The sequence below is a fragment of the Equus caballus genome, chromosome 5 (assembly GCF_041296265.1).
Source record: "Equus caballus isolate H_3958 breed thoroughbred chromosome 5, TB-T2T, whole genome shotgun sequence".
NCBI classification, from domain to species: domain Eukaryota; kingdom Metazoa; phylum Chordata; class Mammalia; order Perissodactyla; family Equidae; genus Equus; species Equus caballus.
The window spans coordinates 25,333,617-25,356,903 of record NC_091688.1 but is presented as its reverse complement, the minus strand read 5'-3'; the positions used below and the strand labels follow the sequence as shown (position 1 = coordinate 25,356,903).

General features: G+C 35.0%; 1 protein-coding gene across 4 annotated transcripts in view; it reads left to right on the top strand.

Moving 5' to 3' along the window:
* The window catches only part of SYT14 (synaptotagmin 14), a 250,430-nt gene extending 227,471 nt beyond the window's left edge, over positions 1-22,959 (top strand). For 2 of the 4 annotated variants that reach the window (XM_023640783.2, XM_070266755.1), the window contains 2 exons: positions 9,435-9,624; positions 13,442-22,959. In XM_023640783.2, coding sequence (XP_023496551.1) covers positions 9,435-9,624; positions 13,442-13,755 — 504 coding nt within the window. In that variant the 3' untranslated portion in view covers positions 13,756-22,959. Of the gene's footprint in view, positions 1-9,434; positions 9,625-12,112; positions 12,170-13,441 lie in introns of all 4 variants that reach the window. The other 2 variants (XM_023640782.2, XM_023640780.2) reach the window with 2 other exon arrangements.
* Positions 22,960-23,287: the final 328 nt, after the last annotated feature.

Below are 23,287 nucleotides of genomic sequence, written 5' to 3'. Positions count from 1 at the left end.
GAGTAAGGATATGGAAGATTTGAATAACACCTAACAAGTTTGATTTAGTGGATATATATGAGACCTCTACTTAATAAATGTAAGCATATGTAGTACAGTTATAAATGTTAGCCACAAAGGAAGTCTCCACAAATATCAAAGAATCAATATCGTATAAACTTCCTTCTTTGACCACATTGCGATGAAATTTGAAATTTGTTTAACAAATATCTCTTGCATGCATACTACCTGCCAGGCATTGTTCTAAGTATTCAGTGTACCTTAATGAAAAACAGAAATACGTTTTGACCTGTGTGGAATTTAATTCTTTAGGGGAGAGGGGAGAGAGATGTACAATAAACATAGTAAGTACATGGTATGTGAGAAGGTTATCAGTAAGATGGGGGAAAAAAGAAACAGAGTGAGAAGAATCAAGAATGCTGGTGGGAAAGAAGATGTAATTTAAAAAAGAGGTCAAGGTATAAAGCTCTTTGGGAATGTAACATTTTAGCAAAGACTTAGAAGAGGTGAGGAGTTAGCTATGTGCATGGCTGGGGAAAGAACACCGCAAGTAGATGGAACAGCCAATCCTGAGAGCGCAGAGTGTGGGTGTTATCTTCAAGGAATAGCAAGGAGGCCCATTTAGCTAGATCTCCATGATTGAGGAGTCGAGTAGTAGGAAGTGACATAAAAGAGGCAATCCTCCTACCACTCCCATCCCCTAAATCTGTACATTTGGATACTTAAGCAAACAAAAAACAAGAAACTTTTTTTTTTTGAGGAAGATTAACCCTGAGCTAACATCTGCCGCCAATCCTCCTCTTTTTGCTGAGGAAGACTAGCCCTGAGCTAACATCCATGCCCATCTTCCTCTACTTTATGTGTGGGGCGCCTGCCATAGCATGGCTTGACAAGTGGTGCCATGTCTGCACCCGGGATCCCAACCGGCAAACCCCGGGCCACCAAGCGGAGTGCACAAACTTAACCACTGTGCCACCAGGCTGGCCCCCGAAACTTTCTAAATTAACTCAGGGTCAGAGAAGAAAACATAGTGGAAATTAGAAATATTTAGAATCAAACAAAATGAAAGCACTCTTAAATTTGTGGGGTGCAGCTATAACAGTATTATGGGGAAATGTATGGCCTTAAATATATTTGTAAGAAGATGAGAGAGTGTGCAAGTTGATGAGCCAAACATTCTTCAACTCAAGAAGTTAGAAGAAGAAAACAAAGAGAAATTAATGAAAGAAAAATAATAAAGAGGTTTAACAAAAACAAAAGCTGGTTTTTTTGAAATTGCTAATAAAATAGATAAACTCCTAGAAAGAAAAAGAATACTTTAAATGAAAAGGAGTACATAATCACCAATTCAGTGGAAATTTCAAAATCATAGAAAATAACTCTAGGAAAACAAATTTCAAAATTTAGATGAAACGAGCAATCTTCTTGAAAGATATAAATTTCTAAAAAGTGATTTAGGAATCAGAAAAAATGAGAAGACATTACCATTAAAGAAATTTGGTCAGTAGTCAAAAAGATTCTTATAAAAGAAAGATAAAAAAAGATGATTGAGTTTCAAGGGCAAGTTTTATCCAACTTCAGTGAACAAATAACTCTCCTGGAATAATACTTATTTGATTAAATACATATATGCATATGTATATAAATATCAATGTATATGTGCATATATGCATTTTTTTCTGAATTCAGTTTAACATTGTTTAATTTAAAATTTCTGCATATATATTTATAAGTGAGATTGGTTTATAATTTTCTTTTCTTATGTTCTTATCTAGTTGATATCAAAATTATACAAGTCTCAAAAGAGAAATTGGGTACTTTTCTCCCTTTGAAATAGTTTATATAGCATAGAAGTTATTTGAGAGCATGAGAAAAATTTATAAACTGATCTCACAAGCATATATGCAGAACCACCAAATTAAATATGTTCATACTGAATGCAGCACAAAGATATTATGCGCATATGTATACAAACATGTGTATGCCTATACATACATATGTAAATTTTGATCAGAGCAGGAATTTTTCATGACCACTTCTCCATGATGCTGTAGTCAAATATTGGTAGTATGAAATATTTTGATTTTGTTTTACAATTAATTTTTGCTGTATCTTAAAACTTCTTATCAATACGTTGTTTTCAGTGTTAATATGAAAAAACTTTCTTTATGAAAGTCAGAATTTTCTACTTTTTTCGCTCTCCATTACCTAACCTGAATGTCAGAGCTATGCTCCATGAACATTCCCTTTCATTGAACCATTTTTCCCTCTTCCCTGGCTCTTTCCAAGCTAACAGCTGTAGACCAAAGCCAGCAAAGAATGCGACGGAAGTAGTCACAATTGGAGCAATATTACCAGCTCCTCAGTAACACGGGGAGTAGTCCTCACTGAAGGCCGAGGGGAAAAAAGCAGGGACTAACAACTCAGTCTAATGGGCTCTATAGTAGACATCTGTTTTTTCTGCCTTGCATCCACGTCTTCTTCCTGTGGCCACACTATCCACATTTTGCTTGGGAGACCAACATGTCCCTGTACTTCTGATGAAGCGACTTTATTGCAAAGCCCTGGAATTAAATCTCATGGGTCCTAACTAGCCGGTTCTGGGGTTTGGGTTGGAGCAGTCAGGACACTGTCTTCCTCTTTCCCACAACACTCAGAACTGCTGAAAACTATCTGGCAACTAGGAGGGAGGAGTCTACTTGAGAATAAAGCCAAATTTGGGAAACAAACCTGAGAAACGGAGAACTGGTTGCTAGTGATATGGGTTGAGGCCTGGACCAATGAGTACCTCAAGCTACCTCTGTACTAACATGTTACAAAAGCAAATAAATTCCCTTGTGTTGCTTAAGCCAGTTAACGTTGGAAATTCTGTCACTTGCAACGAAAGTATCCTGATTCCAACACCACTCTACAATTTAAACTATCCATCCATCGCCTGCTCACCCCAGTAGGTTATCCTCTAGAGTCAGTTGGTGTTTTCATCCCTAACAAAATACTGAATGGCTCGCCTTTACACTGGATTGGGGAGGGAATAGGGATGGAAGGAGGGCACGATTTGGAGCAGTTACGCTGTTCTCGCTTTCTCTTTCCTGAAATTTCCTCTGGTTTTCTCCTCCTAACCTAGTCCAATAGGTATTCAGAGTGCCTTGGGCCTGGGAAAGGGAGCCCTGCTGTTGGAGATGAAACCACCCATTAGTGCCAGCTCCAGCCCTGCAGTGGGGGCTTCCCTCTTGTTAGGCTTCAGCACACTCTGCACCCTCATTGCCACGTTTTCAGAAAAGTATAATGGAAGAATTTCATGTGTAAATTCAATAAAAAGCAGAGGATACTTCCAGCCACAGTGAAAATAAATTCAACAGCAACTACTCAAATTTATAGTAATTATCATTGTACAGTTCAGCAGTTTTACCTTAAAAATGTTGAGTGTAAGTGGTTACAAGTAAGATGGAATCAGTTTAGTATTAATAAAAAGCCTAGTACATTTACTTAACAGGAGTTCTAATTTTTAATCTGTTGTTATCTTTTTCTCCTCTCTGTATTTACAAAATCTCACCTAATTTTAACCTTTTAGCACCATTAAGGACATGTAATGCCTGTCATAAGCACTAATCCTGCTTACGGTAAACCTTATCTAGAGTTTATTCATTTCTCTGAAAAATTAAATTGATTTTTTTCTACTTTCACAAAATTGCTTATAATCCTTTCCCCTAGGGCGGAGGACACAGGAGAAAGGAGAGGAAGGATTAGAAAGAAATAAAATATGTTAGATGGGAAGAAGTTATACTTTTACTTTGGGGAGCCTGTGGGACTATTCCTTTAAGGAGACCTAATTATGATTGAAATTTGTCTGACTTTGGGTTAATCACCTGCAGTTACTGCCACCTATGCAGGCCCCCTTTAGGAACTAATGATGGGATCTGCAGAGAAAGTAGACAGATTCCTAAATACACACCAGATGGAGCAGCATGCCCTGAGGAACAGTCAGAGGAAAGATGCCACTGGAGTAGATAGTGTCTGTATTTAATTTGTCTTTACTGCAGTTTCTCTATTTATGTGGTTATTCTTTACTCTGCTGTGCTCAGAGATCTCCTTGGACTACCACTCCTGTACCAATATTGGATAGGCAGTTATACTGATGGCAGTGGAGAGCCCATGAGAGTAGATAGCACTTTTTCTAAGGTATAAATTCAGAATGAACTCTTCTAGACAATAGTTTTTTCTGTTAAACACTACTGTATTTCAGCAGGGCTTGCTAGAATAGAATGTGATCATCAGGGATCTTATCACTCTTTATTTTTTGTTGAGCTTGGAGACAAGGACATTTTTGCAGCCGGGAAGTGGGGAGAGAAGTTGGCCATTTAGGAGCAAGAAAGGCCTTTCCCAGGACTTTCTAGGGACATCACTTTGTTGCTCAAAATTGGCAATATCACTTCTGTGTTGATAAGAAAATATTAGATTCACATCTTATTATCTGACGGTAGGATAATGTGAAAAATACTGTATTATGAAAAATGTATTTCACAATATTCTAACAGATGCTGCTAGTATAATATCCTAATGGAGCAAATGCACCAAATGTGCTCGAGCATGTTTTTGACACTATTTTCATAAGTGATGATATATCCTAATTGAAACTTACTAAAATTGTGTTTTCTCCTCCAACTGTCATGAAAACATACCAAACTATGTGTTTTGTCTACCCATGATTTAGGAATATAAGATGTCTATTCCTTTTGACTTTCTCCTCTGCGGTTTAGAGTTAGATGTGAAAATATGAGACTTTATTCCTCTGAATATTAGTCCAGTGAGTTAATTCAGTCCCCAGGTATGTATCCATTCTCCTTAATGACGTACGTAGCCAACAGCAGGTTCAAACTGGAAGATTTGGATAGGACATTTTTAGGTTTTGTAAATCTAAATATCTAAATCTAAAATTTTTTAAGTCTGAAAATCTGTTATAGAAAATAGTGGTATAGTCTTTTTTTAAAAACTCATAGAGTGAATCCCTTTAGGAATCTTCAAAGGAAGTCCTAAATATTTATTTTTATCATTGTATATTAATTTGTTTATATTGTATCACCCTTGTATCATGTAATTCTTTCATGAAAACTTGTTTCTTGTGAAACTCAACACACGTTAGAAACGTAAAAAACAGAAATGTACAACTCATGTAACTATCATCCAGGCCAAGAAATAAAATGTTACCCGTACCCCCAGAAGCCCCATCACGCCCTTCCCAATTGCTGTTCCTTCTCTCCTCACCCTAGAGTTAACCATAATTTTGACTTTTATGTTAATCATTTTTTGCTTTCTTTCTAGTTTACCACTATTCGTGCATCTGAAATACTGTGACTTAGTTTTGCCTGGTCTTTGTTTTGTTGTTGTTAGTTAGTTTTGAAATTTACATAAATGGAATCATACAGCTAAGTAACCTTTTAGGTTCAGCAATTTTCACTCAAAGCCATGGTTGTAAATGTAATTATAATTAGTTTTTGTTGCTGTATAGTGTATATATATACTGTATGAACAATATATTTGCTGTATTGTATAAACTCACCACAAATTATTTATCCATTCTGCTATTTTGGCCATTATGAATAATGCTGCTATGGACATTCTTTCATATGTCTCTTGGTAAACATTGCACATATTTCTCTTGGGTATATACATGGAGTGGAATTGCCAGGTCATAAGGTATACGTATTTTTAACGTTTTTAAAAGCCGTATCACTTTACACTCCCACCAGAGGAATATGAGGATTCCCATTGCTCTGCGTCCTCACCACACTATTGGTTTAGCCCATCTATTTGTTGTGTAGTGTTATCTCATGGTTTTAAGTTCCATTTCCTTGATTGCTAATGAAGTTGAGCATCTTTTCGTATATTTATTGGTCATTCATTTGTGAAATTACTGGTTCAAGCGTCTGGCTGTTTTTATATTGTCATCTTTTTCTTATTGATTTATAGGTGTTCTTTACATATTCTGAATTTGGGCTACATATGAACTATATGTGTTGCAGACTTCTTCTCCCACTTGGTGGTTTGCCTTTTCGCCATCGTAAAAGTCTCTTTGAAGCTCAGAAATTTTTTTTTTCCTTTTTCTCCCCAAAGCCCCCTGGTACACAGTTGTGTATTTTTAGTTGTGGGTCCCTCCAGCTGTGGCATGTGGGACCCTGCCCCAGCATGGCCCAATGAACAGTGCCATGTCTGCACCCAGGACTGGAACCTGCGAAACCCGGGCAGCCAAAGCAGAATGCACGAACCCAACCACTCCGCCACCAGGCCGGCCCCTGAAGCTCAGAAATTCTTAATTCTAATGTTGTCAGTCACCAAACTTTTCCTTTATGATTAATGCTTTTGTGTCCTTTTTAGGAAGGCTTTCCCCACCCTGAGATCATGAATATAGTCCCCTATGTTAACATATAGATTTATTACTTTACCTTTTATATTTAGATCCAGAATTGAGTTTTTGGCAAGTTTTGAGGCAGGGGTTAATTTTTATTTATTTGTGTGTGGATAACCAGTTGTCCTAGCACTACTTATTAAAAAGATTGTCCTTTCCTCCACTGCTTTGTAGTTCCAGCTTTGTTGTAAATTGTCTATATATGCCTAAGTTAATTTGTGAGCCTTTCATTCTATTCTATTAAGCTGGTTTACATTGTTTTTATCATGTTGTCTTAAATATTATAGATTTATAATAAACTTTGATACTGAGTAGAGCAGGGCCTCCTACCTTGTATTTTATTTTATTTTAATATTTTTACTGTGCTAAGAACATTTAACATGATATCTACCCTTTAACAAATTTTTAAGTGTACAATACAGTATTGTTAATTATAGGCGCTGTAAGTCCAGCTCCCAGCACTTATTCATCTTACGTAAGTGAAACTTTGTACCCATTGAACAGCAACGCTTCATTCCCGCCTCCCCTCAGCCCCTAGCAACCACCACTCTACTCTCTGCTTCTATGAGTGTGACTGTTTAGATATCACATATAAGTGGAATCATACAGTGTTTGTCCTTCTGTGACTGGCTTATTTCACTTAGCATAATGTTCTCCAGGTTCATCCATGTTGTCACATATGGAAGGATTTCCTTTTTTTTTAGGCTGAATAATATTTCATTGTATGTATATACCACGTACATTTTAGAATTAGCTCATCAAGCTCCATGAAGAAACCTGTTAAGATTTTGATTGCAATTGCATTTAATCTATAGATCAATTTGAGGAGAATATTACAAAATTGAGCCTCCTATTACATTAACATAGTATATCTATGTAGCGCTCTTAAATTTCTCTCAGTAATATTCATAGTTTTCTGTAGAGAGGCTTTGCATATCATTTGTTACATTTATTCCTAGATATTTTATATTTTATGCTCTAATAAATGCTATTTTAAATAAATTTTACTTTTAGGTTTGTTATTGAAATATAGAAATGTACGGATTTTAAAATTTTACCTTTCTGTGCAATTGTAATTCCTCTGTGGACTTGTTTAGATGTCACATGTATGTAATTACATGATCTGTGACTAAGGACAGTTTGATCTCCTCCCCTTCTGAATCATGACGCCTTTCATTTCATTTTGTTGCCTTTCGTGAAGGCTAGGACCTTCACCGGCTGGGATCTCCACTACAGTGTTGACTAGAAGTGGTAACAGATGGCATCATTGTCACATCCCCAATTTCAAAGGGGAAACATTCAAAAAAAATTTTTTTTTCTATTTAGTATAATGTTATATGTTGCTAGATTTGGTTTGCTCTTCATTTATTTAGAGTTTTAAACCCAAGTTCATAAATGAAAAAATCCTTTAATTTTTTATAATAGCCTTGTCAGGTTTTGGTTTTCAGGTTTTGGTAGATTCTTAAAGGAAACCAGGGAACGTTTCTCCTTTCCCTACTAAGTAGAAGAGTTTGCATAAAACTAGTGTTATTAATTAGAATTCACTAGTGAAGTCGGGTAGCTAAAGTTTTTTAGTTTTGTCTCTTGTTTGTTTGGGAAGGGTTTTTAATTACAAGTTCAATTTCTTTAATAGGACTTCAGATATTCTATTTCTTCTTGTGTCAGTTTTGCTTAGTCGTGGTTTTCTAGGACTGTGTCCATTTCATCAAAACTTCAAATTTGTTGGAAGAAAGCTGTTCGTACTATCCTTTTATCTTTTTCATGGTCTACAGAATATGTAGCAGTGTCTCCTTTTTCATTCCTGATATTTGTTGTTTTGTGCCTTCTGTTTTTTTCTTAATTCAGCTCTTCAATGTTTATTTTTATTAGTCATTTCAAATAACTTATTTTCATTATCAGTTAGTTACTCATAGGTTATTTAGAAGTGTATCCTTAATTTCCAAATATGTAGGGAATTTTTTCTTCACTAGAAGATAGTTTCGCTTTCTAGCTGATTAAAAAACATGCTATGAGTGATTTCTGTCATTTGAAATTCATCGCTATTTGCTTTATTTTCATAAATATTTCCATAAAAATTCCACTGCATAGTTGAGAAAAATGTATATTCTGTCATTTTAGGGTATGGTGTTGTACGTATTACCATCGGGTCAATTTTGTTTATTGTGATATTCAAATCCTTTACATTCTTGCTGTATTTATACGTCTGCTTGTTTGGTCAGTTACTGAAAGAAGTGTGCTGAAGTCCCCACTGCTTGTAGACTGTTTATCTTTCTAGTTCTGGCAATTTTTGCTTTCGGTATTTTGAGCCTATGTTATTAAAGTGCAAGCAAATTTGGAATTATTTTATCTTCTTGATAAATTGAAAGTTTTATCATTATTGAGTGTACCTCTTCATCTCTAGTAATGGTTGTCGCCTTAGAGCTAACCTTGACTAATAGTAATGTAGCTACACGAATTTTCTTTTGGTTATTATTTGCATGGTAAATATTTTCCCATCCTTTTCTGTTCAAATTTCTGTATCTCGGTGTTTTACAATGTTCTGTATCACAGTGTTTTACATATTGATTTATAAATAGCAGATAATTTTGTTTTGTTTATTTAATCAAAGTGTGTTCATCTTTGTCTTTGAAGGCACAGTTACGACATTTACATTTAATGTAATTGAGTCTAAATCTATGTCAGTATTTTAAGAATAAGTCTTTAAACAACAATTTTTCGCACTTAGAAAATAGTTCATTAACATCTCTGAGTTTAAGAAGTTTATCTTCTCTGATTTGTGTATAAATATGCAGGAATATCTGGAAACTTCTCATCTCCTATTATTTCTTTGACTGCTGTTTAGTGAAAAGAGATCCAAGGACTAAAATATGCTAAGAACAACATTTCTAATCTAGTGTTTTGGGAATTTTGTTTGCAACTCTTGTCTTTATTCTGATTCACCTACGTACTTCCAATAAACACAGCATTAACAATGTATCTTTTAATGTGTACATCTTCTTCATAAATATAAAGATTTCCTTTTTGATTACAGGGCTGTGGCTCCCAAATGAGCGTGTCAGAAATGTCCTGCAGTGAAAGCACATCCTCGTGTCAGGCTCTCGAACACGGCTCAGTTCCAGAAATTCTCATTGGCCTGCTTTATCATGCCGCCACTGGAAGACTATCAGCGGAAGTGATAAAAGGCAGCCACTTCAAAAACTTGGCCGCGAACAGACCACCCAGTGAGTGAAAAAAACTTTTTTAATTGTAATGTTTCCTGCACTTATGGGACTCTCAGTGTTAGGGGCTTCAGTCCTATCATTGAGTCCTAACCGATCAAAGTGAAATGGTGTAATCATCAGCTAATCTGTTTCATGTTTTCTATTTCCAAGTCCTTTGGGAAGTAGAAAAATTTGAAATTCAAAATATTGATTGTAAGATGTCAAGACTTTTAATTTTTCATAGTGTCTTCATAATAAATTATCCTTATCATAGCCATTATCTTCTAATGCCAAGAAAAGTTACAGAGTTTTTTGAAGTTAATAATATTCCACAAATATGATGAGGAATATGTATAGCTATTGTTGTTAACTGAAGGTGATGTTGTGTTTTCTGTCTGCATGCAGTACTATGAACTGATGTATATACTGCTGTATTTTTACTTTTCTCCCTTACCAATTTAAGGAAAAACTGTTTCTTCACATTTTTCGTCTTTTAAATCAGTACTACCAGCAATCTTTTCTTAAATGGAATATGCTTTGCCTTTACCAGGACAGACAGAATAAGGAGCAGTTTGATATTCACCCTAGATGCTAGGAAGAGAAAGCTGGATGGTACCCCTCTGCCCTGTCTCTATGCCCCTCGCTCTTCTCTCTCCTCTCTCTCCCAGCTCTGGGAGGTGGGGGCAAGTTATGGGAGCACAGAGAAGCTGTCACCCAGTATACCTCCAAAACTGTTTGTTGAGAAAGTAGCAGCTTCTTTATACTTCTCTAAAATTATAGCTGTTAATGCCCTAAACTAAAAATTTGAGAGGATATCTTGAATAATAATGGCCACCTTAAGTTTGTTTAAAGATTTCTCACAGATTTGCTTAAAGCAATCTTTTATTCCAAGTATCAAATTATTAAAGGAGGGGAAACTTTTTCCACCCTTGAATTAAATTCACTGTACTTCTAAATGTCCTAAAAATTCTTTTTTCAATCAAAGTGAAAAGTCACAAAAATATATTTGGTTTGCCCCTAGGTAGTATTTGAAATTTTGCTTCTTACATGCATCCCAGAATATATCTATCTCTGAATTAAAAACACAAGGCCAAGATTATGTCCATATTCCTACCCCGGGACGAGTGGCCTAACTCCCCTGAGTGTGTTTCCTTGTACATAAAATTAAGGTGTGTCTTTCGCAGGGAAACTGTGAGACTCAAATCCGATAAAGGTGCATACAAGAAGGAAGGAATTGTTATTGTGCCCTTTGTCCTTTCAATAGGAAAAATACGGAGGGAGGAAAGAGCAATTACTAAAGTAAACAGCTTTGGAAGTATGACTTGGTTACCTTCGTTAATACACAGAATGCAAACTCAAACGGCCTGGGAAGTAACTTAAATGAGCAAAATTTGTAGATGAAAAACAAGGAGCATGGTGAGGCCCGTGACAGATGCAAGATTACCCGCCCTGCCTTAGACATTCAGATTCCAAAACTTCTGAACACTGTTGCAGATAAACAGAATATTATTTGGGGTTACATTTAGCCACAAGCTATCAGTTTGCTGTTCCTGCTTTAGCTAATCGTTTAAGTTTTCGACAGCTATTTAACTTGAGATGCTAAAAAGTAGCAGAATGAAATTATGTGTTTGCCCTTCTGTCCTTGCTGTCCCCACTCTGATAGAAACAGAGAAACACTAATGAGAACTAAACTGAAGGGAGGAGGTGGGGGCAGGGGCAGATAATAAACAGGGTAAGAGAGAGTAGCGTCCACAACAGAGTAGATCTTTCCGGTTCAAGAATAGGTTATAGCAACTTTCACTGTTTTAGAGTTAGATCTTCAGGATCAGGGTGGTTAATAGTGTTAGCTGGGAGGTAGCATTCAAATTAATTATATGAAGTAGAGTATTTATAAAGTAAAATATAATATAGTTTTGTGAGTTTGTCTTATACTGTATATATTATATAAGATTGTCACCCTTCATAAATACCTAGGTTCTAAGCTGTGATACAGACTGAATTATCCAATTTTTATGGAAAGAAACAATGACAACATTCACGAGCAAAAATTTTGATAGTTCTATTTTAGTTTGCATAACTTAATTTTATATTATATTGGAACGAATAAAAATATTTGAAATATTAAATATTGCATGGATAAACTTAAAAATTTAGCATAACAATAGTGATCCTATAATGACTTCTATTCAGTCTTTTATAGTCTGATACTTTGCATGGTTCTATGTTCAATGTGCTTTAGACCAAGAGGATATCATTATAAAGATGTCCCCTTTAAAACAGTGTAATTTTTGTTTAAGATTGCACAATGACCTTAAAAATTCTCATTCCATGAAATTTACCCGACAACCCTTTTGTTCAACCCTCTACCTGAATTAAAATGCTAAAGTTTTGTGTTCTTCCACTCCAGTGAACAGTGTTTCCTCTTTAATTCTAACCTTTGACCCTCTTTCACCCAACAATTGACATCTGGTCATTATTTCTTTTACTGCTTTCCACCCCCTGTTGTCAGATGGACTGTTCTGTTGTCTAAAACACTTGATAGGTGGACAGGTTTATATAATCCGAGGTGAGTTCTTGTAGAGGCTAATTGGATGTTGTCTTTTCATGCAAAAACAGAATACTCTAAAACTTGCCAGCAGTGAAGCTGTCCACCATGTTGGTTTCAAAAAAAAGTGCACATTTATTATCTGTGGTACTTTAAATAAAACTAACTTAGAATTTATCTCTGATTATGGATGATGGTATTCAGAGTATCTATAAAATAAGCAAACCTTTTTTAAATTCAAGGTTTTATTTTTTCATTCATTGTATTTTGATTCATACAACAGAATTAGATGTTTTATGAGAAATATTGCAATTTTCATGACAATTAATTGAAATTTTGATATGAAGTACACATGATGGATCAAACATGCTGAAGACCATTTGCATGAGTCTAAAGAACTTGAAAACACAGTTGTTTGAAGAGAGGGTTTATCTCCCAAATAATCAGGCAACGAACTGTTACGTTTCACTTCGTACACTAAACATCACATCAATTTTTTTTTATAATTCATGAAAATAGTTGATACCATACTTAAAATTTCACATTAAATTGTGCCAAAAAGGAATCCTGCAGCATTTATTTTAACTATCCAAAAAGCACATTAAATGTACTCTTGCATGAAACCGGGAGAAAGTTTTACTTGATTTGCTAAACTCTGAGCCCTTAAATGCATTTGGCTTCATTTTGGCCCTTAAACATTTTAAAAATATATTTAAAAACCACATCCATGCAGAGATTTTTTTGACATTTCATCCTAAGCTGTTTTGATGTCATCTTTGCATTCTTGTCTTCTTCTTTTCCTCTTTACCATTTGCCTTCATTTCTATTTGTTTGTTTATTCTTATTCTCTGAAAACACAGTGGAATGCTTTACAGTGTCGTGGCTAACTGAGCTTGCTAAGTGTTTATTAATGCTATGACGTCCTGCTTAGTGAAGCTAAATGGGGACGGGGATGGGCGGGGGTTGGGGGGAAGTGGGAGGTCAAGGATGGGGGTGGGAGGGTGGAGGAAGGATTATGAGGTATACCTTTAAATTCTAACTGTAATGTAGAAATAGTGAGGTCAAGATGTTACTACCCCCAAAAGATTACCTGCCTGCTTAGCATTCTCTTTACTTGTCACATTTTATAAGCATCTACATCAAAATGGAATTAGTTGAATTTCCATTAAACGTGGTATACACCATATCCTTATAGAGTATAAATACTTAATCTTTGCAGCAAATGTTACAAGAAAGATGTTTTGAGTTTGTTTCAAATGATGTTTGTGGTATGTTGTTGTTTTTTTCCTGTAGATACATATGTTAAATTAACTCTACTGAATTCCATGGGTCAAGAGATGTCCAAATGCAAGACATCGATCCGCAGAGGGCAGCCAAATCCAGTATACAAGGAAACTTTTGTTTTTCAAGTGGCCCTATTTCAACTTTCTGATGTGACTCTCATACTGTCTGTGTATAACAAACGCAGCATGAAAAGAAAAGAGATGATAGGCTGGATTTCTTTAGGTCTGAACAGCTCTGGAGAAGAGGAACTCAATCACTGGACTGAAATGAAAGAGTCAAAAGGACAGCAAGTATGTAGATGGCATGCATTACTAGAGTCATGATGGATAGGATAAAGGAGCGATTACCGTCCAAGGCAGCATTATTTCTGATCACAGCACTATTCTTTTTACCTAGTCACCGTTACAAGAGCTGTTCTTTGAAGAATCGTCTTCAACATTCTACCAAAATGCTTTAAATTCTGTGGAAGGAACATCTAAACTGACATAAATGAAGGAAAAAAGTGTCTCTGGTAGAGCTTGTTTGGGAAAAGGAGAAACGTGTATCGTCCTTGTGGAACAAAACAGTCCTCCAGAGCTTTCAGAACATGCTTTTGGTTTGAAGTTAATTTTACTTTAGCAAAAGAGCCAATAATTTCCTGAAAAACCAAAATTCTGAATGATTTTTTAAAAATCAGAATTTTTAGTTGCAGCACTATTTTAGTGTCACCCTACACGTTCTCCATAAAACCTCTTTTGATTGGCTCGTCCCCGGTGTTTGTGATGTTCTCTAATATGGGAAAGTAGTTCTCCAGCTCCATCATAAGTCATATCTAACGGTGAAGGGTTTCCATCACATTGAAAATTGTTTTATTTCAGATATTTTCCCCGCATGCACTTATTTCATTGTGCCTCAGTTCTTCTCAGCACTAAATCTAAGTGCAAGCAAGTATTCATTTTCATACAAGAATTTTTTTTATATGTTATTTTTTAAAAAGCTCATTTCTTCATTTGCCTCTGCTTTTGCCTGATCCAAAGAGACCAAGTCGCTGGGCTGGTCCTTTGCAAGTCTTTTAGACAGGTTGTACTGTAGAACTCTGTAACTTTCTGTTGAAAGCACTTCCTGTATTCGTGTATTCCAATGTAGGAAGCTAATAGAGCAGGACTTTACTTTAAAATTCCTTTCAATGATTGACTGTTTGAAATTGTAGTCATGTGAAAATACATTTTTTACAAACTAAAAAATATAGTAGATAAGCTGTTGAAAATTGAAAAGAATTCAAGTTAAAGACTATTTTAATTATCTGCTCTGAGTATTTAGTAACCAACACTGCATAGAGCAGGTAGCATTCAAATAAGAAACTGTTCTCTCTCTTCACTCTCACTTCGATTTGTATTTGTGATATAAAGACTCTCCAGTGCTCAGTTTGAATCAGAACATCATGTTCAAAACAGTTTTGAGATTCCTTATGAAGTTTCTAGTGACTTGTGACTAGATTTTATGAAATTTACAGATAACGTTCTTCAACGTGATGTCATCCTGTGCCTTTCATGTAAGTTAAATTTGCTCATACAGCTTGAAAGTTGTATTTGCAAAATTAGGCCTTCGATTTTTATAAATGTAAAGATTCCTCAGAACAGTGTCACAAGATCTTTATTTCCTCTGAAGTATGTAAAAGTTGTATAATGTGCTAATTTTTTAAAATGGCAAGGCATTTTCATTTGTTCTTTTTATATTTAGGAACTCTGATTAATCAGGAAAATTATAAGCTGTCTTCTTTTTAATTTTGCTTCTTACCCAATATATAATTTTATGCATATACTTTATTAAATAGAATATGTTTTGTATATATAAAAGTATTTTTTTCTCTTTCTAATGTCTAGTTAAACTAGACAAAAACATACTATTTACCAATTACTAAAAAGCATTATATCATCGTTCCTAGTCCCAACTAAGTACTATAGATTATTGTATGCTAGAAAAGCTAGGACTTGTTGTTACCATAATAACAAAACCATGCATAGATATTATTACTTCAGCTTGGCTGTACTGAAAGGCCTTAAAAGAAATCCAAAAAGACAGTGAACTCCTAATATTTTTTGGTTTAAAAAGTGGCAGCTCTATGCATTCATACACATGAATTATAAGACAAAATATAAATGCTCTCTTGGGTGACTTGAGGGTCAAGAATCTATGTTTCTAGAGTTACGTTAAAGGAAAGAATCTGTTCTCTTATTGCTACATTAATGAGCTTTTCCCAGGGCTTTTTATAAATGAGTTGGGTTATTAAGTTAGAACATGAATCAAATGGTCAAATATCTCATGTAAGTATTTTCAGCAACAGTATGGAAAAAGACTTGAAGGGAGGGTGTAGATCTTACTGAGAAATTGGATTTACGCATTTGATGCTACAAGTAGCTTTTCTGGCTTTGAAACAACGGACTGCATTGCTAACAGCTGGGATCTTCCTAATAAAAAGAATTATCAGTCTTATTTGTAGCTGTAACAAAACCTAATCAAACACATTATAAGACTGGGTTGGTGCTTTCTCCTTCAGTGAGGAAAACTAGCTGTTATTTGTTGTTTGTTACATCTTTCTTCAGACTATGCCCAGAATTGTGTGTGTGCTTTGATATATCCTTAATGGTTTATCTGATATAAGTGTTAAATCCAATATGGCCTAAAATTAATCAGCGATTTAAAAAACATTTCAGGAAGGACCCTACCTCCACCCCAGCTGCCAAGTCCTCAAAGATTATGAATTATGTGTATGTGTATCTGTATACACACACATACCGACACACACAGCCCAATGTGTATTGTGTGTATTTGTGTGTATATAAAGGTGAAGGTGTCCTGGCTTTTTCAGATAACTAAATAGAAAAGTGTTTATCAAGTTTCTGCATTACTTTTCTCCTCTGTATATTTACTAGAGATTATATTTGGTTTTGGGTGCTATTTGCTACCATTCTCCTCCATACACAGCAAAATATGTATCTTTTTATTTTGTGGATTGACACAATTTAGAGTAATTACTCCCTAAAATTTGTCTGTTCTTTTAGAACAAGATTAAATAGGGCTCCAGAGACCCACTTCACTCGACTGAATCTAATGTACAAGACAGTACTACTGCTCTTTTGTGAGCTTGAATTTGCATGAAAGCTTAAAGGCAAAATCTTATATCTCAGTAATTATATCAAATAGGGGCCCATGGTGGGCAGCAGGTGTTGCCTCAGAAACTTGAGAAAGACAACCCACTTTCTTATTGTGCTCTTAAAATCCCCTAAGTTTTATAATAAAATGAGATAGTCCAAATATGGCAATTGACTGGCATTCATGGGAGCTCCTGAGCCTGGAATTACTGGCTTTATTTGTCTCCCAAATGAGCTGCAAAATGTAGTTGTTTATTACTGCCCGAGAAACAAAGTGTATTTCAAATCTGTAAAGAATTTGTTTAGTATAATATCTTCTTACCTTTCAGAAGCTTTCTTCTATAGTTTTGTGTCTTCTATACTGTGTCCACAGTTTGTGTGAAATCCATTTGCATATTTTCTTACTATGCATTCAGTAAATTCTCAATAATGTATTTAATGACAGAAATAATAAATTGGACCACAATTTAAAACGAGAGAAACCAATGAGAAAATTTCTAAACTACCCATTATTAATATATACATGTTTAAGTGTAGGGTCTGGTAGGGCTGTTTCATCCAGCTTCGTGCAGATGCTCAGGGCTATATGTTAAATTGTTTTCTTGATACCGTCATCATTTTCATGTCACTTATCAAGTGAATCAGAAGCGTAATCAATGATTACACAGTACGATAGCACTAATGGGGAGGAGGTTATAGAATTGAGGCTGTTCTTCAAGATGAAGATGGAGACCAAGTGATATCATAGTTTTTCAAGTGAACTGAGAGATAGGCTATTTGAAGGCATAAATTTTAGATAAAGTAAGAACAGTAGTCACCAACAAATTTGTCTCATGGTCTCTATCTGGATATGAGTTGAAATTATGCAAATCCACTTGCATAAAATTGCCACTTGCCTGCATAGTCAATTCATAGCAATTTTTCTCATTGATAGTTATTTCACATAGATAGTTATTATTCAAAAGTTTTAATTTCTTTTCTTCCCCATGCACCATCCCCAGGTCACCTGTGACCTCCACTAGAGGTAGCCGTCAGTATCATCACCACCAACCAAACTCTATATTGAGCCAAGGTTAAACACACTACCAAGAATTTTTTTCAGTTAACTCAAAAACATCATCTGTGCCTACCAAAATGTATAATAATGAGGATGGTAACTGCTATAATTTACTAAGCCCTGGTACGATAATTTACCATTTTGTTTGATGCTCACAACACTGTGAGGTAAGTAATATTATCACATTTTGTAGATGAAGAAATTGCAGCATAGAAGCTAAGCAGACTTGCCCAAGATCATCCAGGAAGGGAGTGGAAGAACTGGGATTAGAACCCAGCTATAAATTACTCTAAAACCTATGCCATGCATGTTACAGCTGCGTCCCTCTTTACTGGTTGCAAGAAAAACAGTCAAAGCAACATTATATTTGTCAATAATCCCACCTACCTTAATTGAATGGCCAAACTAGATAAAGAAAGGGAAAAAACAAGCAGAGCTTGGGAAAGAGAAATAATGACAAAGAAGGAAAGAAGATCAGATGTGTTTGTCTTCAGGACACAAATGGTACTTTTGTGCCGTACTTTGCAGTTGACTTTGATTTTCAAAGACTTGGGGATTAATTTACTTAGCCACTTTAGCCCATACTTACTTATATTCTGAAAGTGTGTTAATCGGTTTGTTCTGCTCCTTGTCCACTTTTGGGAATCCAAGATATTTTAGTTGTATATGATCACCTTTCTACCCTATGAAGTGGATAGCCTGTATCCATTAGGATACATTAGGATTCGCTGATATAATTCCCCGTATCAATGGTGAGAGGCAAGTCTCTTCTCTTCCTCTGTGCTTTCATGGCAATTTATTTGTGTTTCTTCTATACTGTTTGTTAAAGTTTAACCAGATTACAGCTAGTTTTATTATATATGTTTCTCTTTCTCCCTTGGTAGTAGTTAATGCCTTGTCTTATTACCTTTATGTGCCCCTTGCTCATTGCAGGCATACCATAAACATTGAATTGAATTAAATTTCCTACGGAAGAAATCAATAATACCATTATATAAGTCTCAATTTTTATGAATCTTGTCTTATGCGTGGATTTATTTATTCTTTCATTTCATATATGTTTGTAAGAGTACTTACCGTGTGCCATGTGTTGTTCTAAGTGCTACAGATGCAGAGATAATAAATTGGATAGACAAAGTCTTTGCCCTCATGGAGCTTGCATATCAGTTTAGTGAAGGAGAACAACATGGAGTTCAGAAAAATCTTCCTGGAGAAGGTAACCCCTGAGTTGGATCTTAAAGAACAAATATAGATTAGACTCACATCAGGAAACATTTCTCTCCAAGGGCAAAATTTAAAAGAGCGGTTCCCAAACTATAGCATGTTTAAGAATTATTTTGAGCACTTAATTTGTATTCCAAAGCCCTACCTCCAGAGATCTCTTTCATTTGGTCTGGGGTGGAGCCCACGAATCTACATTTTATTAAGCTCCCCAGGAAATTCTGTCCAAGATACATTAGTATAGAATATTTAAGCTCATTATATAGAATTATTGATTGCAATATTTCAGTGCCCATAGATTAGATCTTTAAATGTGCTAGTGATAAATAAGAGCGAGATTAAGACTAGGATTAGTGCTATTGATCTTTTACTTGTGCATCCTTAAAAAGAAAGATATTTAATGAAAAAATTGAAAGTAATATTTAGTGATGAGTTCCTGTCCATTCTCATTCAACATAACTTTTGCAAAGTATTCCTTGGTGTAATAAATAAATTCTATTTTGTTGGCTTTATGATTGCTGGAAATTCCTTTGGATTCAAATATTCGTTCACATATTTCCAAGCTATCTTTACAATGATAGCTATAAGACAAACATATTTATCTGGTGTATCCCTGTCAGTATTCTAAATGAAATAAGACTAACCTTGAAGTAAATGTCTGGTAGCAGCCGTTGGTGGTGGCGTTTTTCATGCTTGTGTACAGTAATCTTTCTTGCCTTTTCTCGTCATCTTGAATGGCTTCGTTGTCGTCACACCCATCAGATGAACCACACTCCTGGATCTTCACTAGGGACAGCAGTGAATCTGTTACCTCTGCTCTAACCTCCATTTCTTTAATTGCTTTGCCCTTTCTTAGGGCCTTTTATTTCAAATAGCAAGTTAATACAGCAGCCTCAGGTCCTCCTCTTTCTCTAAAAATAAATGCCGTGGATAAGATTCATGTAAGTTTCTATTTTCCCCCACTTAAAACGTAGCCTTACCTCCTTCTCTGGCGTAATATTTTGCATGAATATATTTTGAAATTTTTTCCCAAACAAAGATCTGTGATTGACCCACTGAAAAGTGAGGTTATTTGAATATCTGAAATAACATGGTTATGGAATTAGGCTGTTTTGTGACTGCTGCTGTATCATTGTGTTTGCTCTGGTTATAGTTTGAAATCTGGTTAATATAATCTTAATTTGAGAGAGTTAGATAGACTAGAATTATTAGTCCATTATAAAAAATGAATGTAAGAATCTTTTCTCTCCCCATTTAGACAACTTTGTATCTTTTTTAAAAATGTTCCTTCTTTCTTCCTCCCAGCCTTTTCCCCCGACTCCTATTTGTATACATTCACACTAGATACCACAGTTCTTCAAAGCTGAATAATAGCTATTGAAAACTGATGCTCTCACTTTTTTCTCTTAATCTCATGGACTGAACAGTAGGGAGGACCATATAGGTTTCCTCAGAGACCAGAGAGAGAACGAAGCATGATCTTCTTTGTCCTTGGAGGTGTGTTGTGGCTCTTGTGATTGTTGTCATCGTTGTCCACATACCTGGAATAGCGTCAAGTACCCTAATGTCATGTTGTATGGGTTGGAAGCAGAGAAGGAAACTTGATTATTAGTCTAACAAAAGTTTGGCTGAATTTTATTGTAAAATTTCAGCCCCTTAGTACGTAAAAGTTTCTAAATAATTAATTATGAGAACAAAGTCACTACTGTGACAATAGGTCTCAAGATTTTTGACATTATTTCAATGTCAATTTGACAGTCTGTGTTGTAAATTGTCCTATTATTTTAGGGCCCTTCTTCACCCTTTTCTTTATTATTCTGATTACTATTTGATATTTCAGTTTGTCTGAAATATTCAAGACAACTTTAAAAAGAAAAACCTGAACACCTTCTGTTTTATTCCTTCACCATGTGATCTCTCACGTGACACGTATTGTGTTTAAAATGATGCCCAATAGATGAAATATAATACTCCATCATACACTGAAGAAATAATTTTCTGAAATTATTTGTATATTCAGGTTTTTCTAGAATGCTTGCTTCTATAAATCTAAGCAGTTCATAGTAAACATGACTGTTTTGTTTAATGAGAAAACAGGAGTTTTCCCTTTTCTCAGATTTATCGTTTCTCTTGCCTTTCCCACCTGAAGGGGGATGGCTGCGCACCTCTGACCAACACCTCATCTGCCAGTTTCTGAGTGTGCTCTCCCCCTTCAGACGGTATTCTTTTCAGTAACAACCAGAACTTTTATACCCTCAGGTGGGTCCTCACCAGTGATTCCTCTTCATGAGCCCCATTAATATTGATGAAGGTCACACCTAAGCACCAATAGGAGAAAAAACACCCTAAAGCATAAAGGATGAATATCTTAAAGCCCTGGTAGAGGCTGGCATCTTCGATACCTACATGTGGTTTCAGTCATAATGGAGTAGAAGCCAACTTCCTGGAAATTAGATTTTAGGTGGTTACGTCCTAGAGTCTCTCCTCTGGTCTGCTTTCCCCTCTAGCTTGCACATTCTTTGATTTTGAATTTTGTGAGAAAGCCTTTAAAAAACCCTGGTTTTAAAAATTTCAAATGTTGACTTAACTGTGCAATTTCATAAAAACAGGAAAACTGAAGTAAATACCATAGAGTCATAGGAAGGCTTTGGGGGAGCGTGGGGGGAGATGGTGCTTGTTTTAGTTTGGGCAGTCTTTTTGGATAAGTATTGAGAATATTTACAACATTCTATGATTATGTCACGTTTGTTTTGTGAGGGGAGACCAGGTTAGCTTTTGCATATATATTATTTCTCTTAGTATTTAAATATATTTAAACAATTTTGTGAAGCAGAGCTAGAAAATAATGGTGGTATTTCAGACAGTATTTTGAAATTATAAATGTTACTTTAAATTGAATAAGAGAAAATTTCCAGTAGTAGCTTACGTTACAAAATTAATTTATAATATTTCTGCATAATTTTATTGAGATGACTTTTGTTTTTGTGGTGAAAATAATATAGTGGCAACAATTTTGAGGAATCTTTAAAGCTGTCGTAGAAGGGACAGCCAAACTTTGGCTAGATTTTTACTAGAATTTTGAAATAAGAAGTATATCAATGTTACTTTTCAGTTCAATTAGTCTTGATGAATAACAGTTATTATGTGAGTTTTAAGGGTCTTGATAAATTTGGGATCTATTCTTTTTCTAAAGCTCACGATGTTCATCACTGCTCAGTACTCTTGCATTGTGTTTTATTTCTCAAAATAATGTAATTTTTATGGAAAACTCAATTAGTGGAATCTTTTATTCAATATTCCCTCACTTTGCTTCTTTCCTTCCTCCTCCCTTCCTTCCTTCCTACTTCTTTCATTTTTTTGAGTCAAGAAGCTTCCTTAATAGTATAGTTTCTACAGAGCTTTCTTACTTATTTTTCTAATAATGGATATAACAGTGTGATGAAGTTTAAATGCTCTGTGAGCAAAACTCTATTAAACAACTTGAAGAAATGCACTGCTGATTAGCATTTCCCTTGGTCTTCAGTTGTCTCCAACATACTTTGTAGTGACTCTACGCCATTAATGGATCTTATTAATATATACGAGTGTCTGTATGGTTATCAACAGTGTTGTATTATTGTCACATTAATTTTGCATTTTTGGTCAAAAATATAAACAGATGTGTGTGTGAAACAACCCATTTTATGGAATGAGAGTATATCTAATCATTTTCATGTAATTGAAAATGTGCTATACGTTGCATTTTATTCTCATATCTACTTTTCTACTATCTGTACACCGATTGTCTCGGTGCCTTTTTCCTTTTGTATAACTGTATTACATAAAGAAATTACTGACCTCTGTGTAAACTATGTAAAAACTGTTAAAATTATTAATCCAAGGAAATTTTAATGGCAGTTCAATTTTCCAGAGAATAAATATTTGTGTGGGTTGAAAGTTACTTTTCTTCACCTCTCTGTGAGAAATGTCTTCACATTTTAGTACTTACTTGAAATGGGTAAGCATCTGACTTCTCTGATGATGATAAGCAAAAATAAGCCCTGATTCTTATCATTGACAAATAAGTGTTAATATGACTGTTACACAAAATAAAATTATGGCAATGGCATAAGCAAATATCAAGTGGATATATGTTAATGTTATTAAGATCTCAAGTTTGAAAGAAATCTCCTTTAAATGTGCTATAAAATATTGCTATCAAAATGTTTGGGTCATGTTATTTTCTTTAATTCTAAGTCAAATCTGACCTCCAAAGAAAATAAACTACAGACAAAGTTAAACATTTTAAAAGAATCTCCTTTAAAGTTCATAAATAAATCAAGAATGAAACTAACTAGCTTTAAAATGATCTTCATATCTTTAGCTGGAATATGCATATGTATACACTATTACCTAGCTTACTCTTTCGTTTAATGTGAATTCGTCATAATTTATATCGGTGTTGTC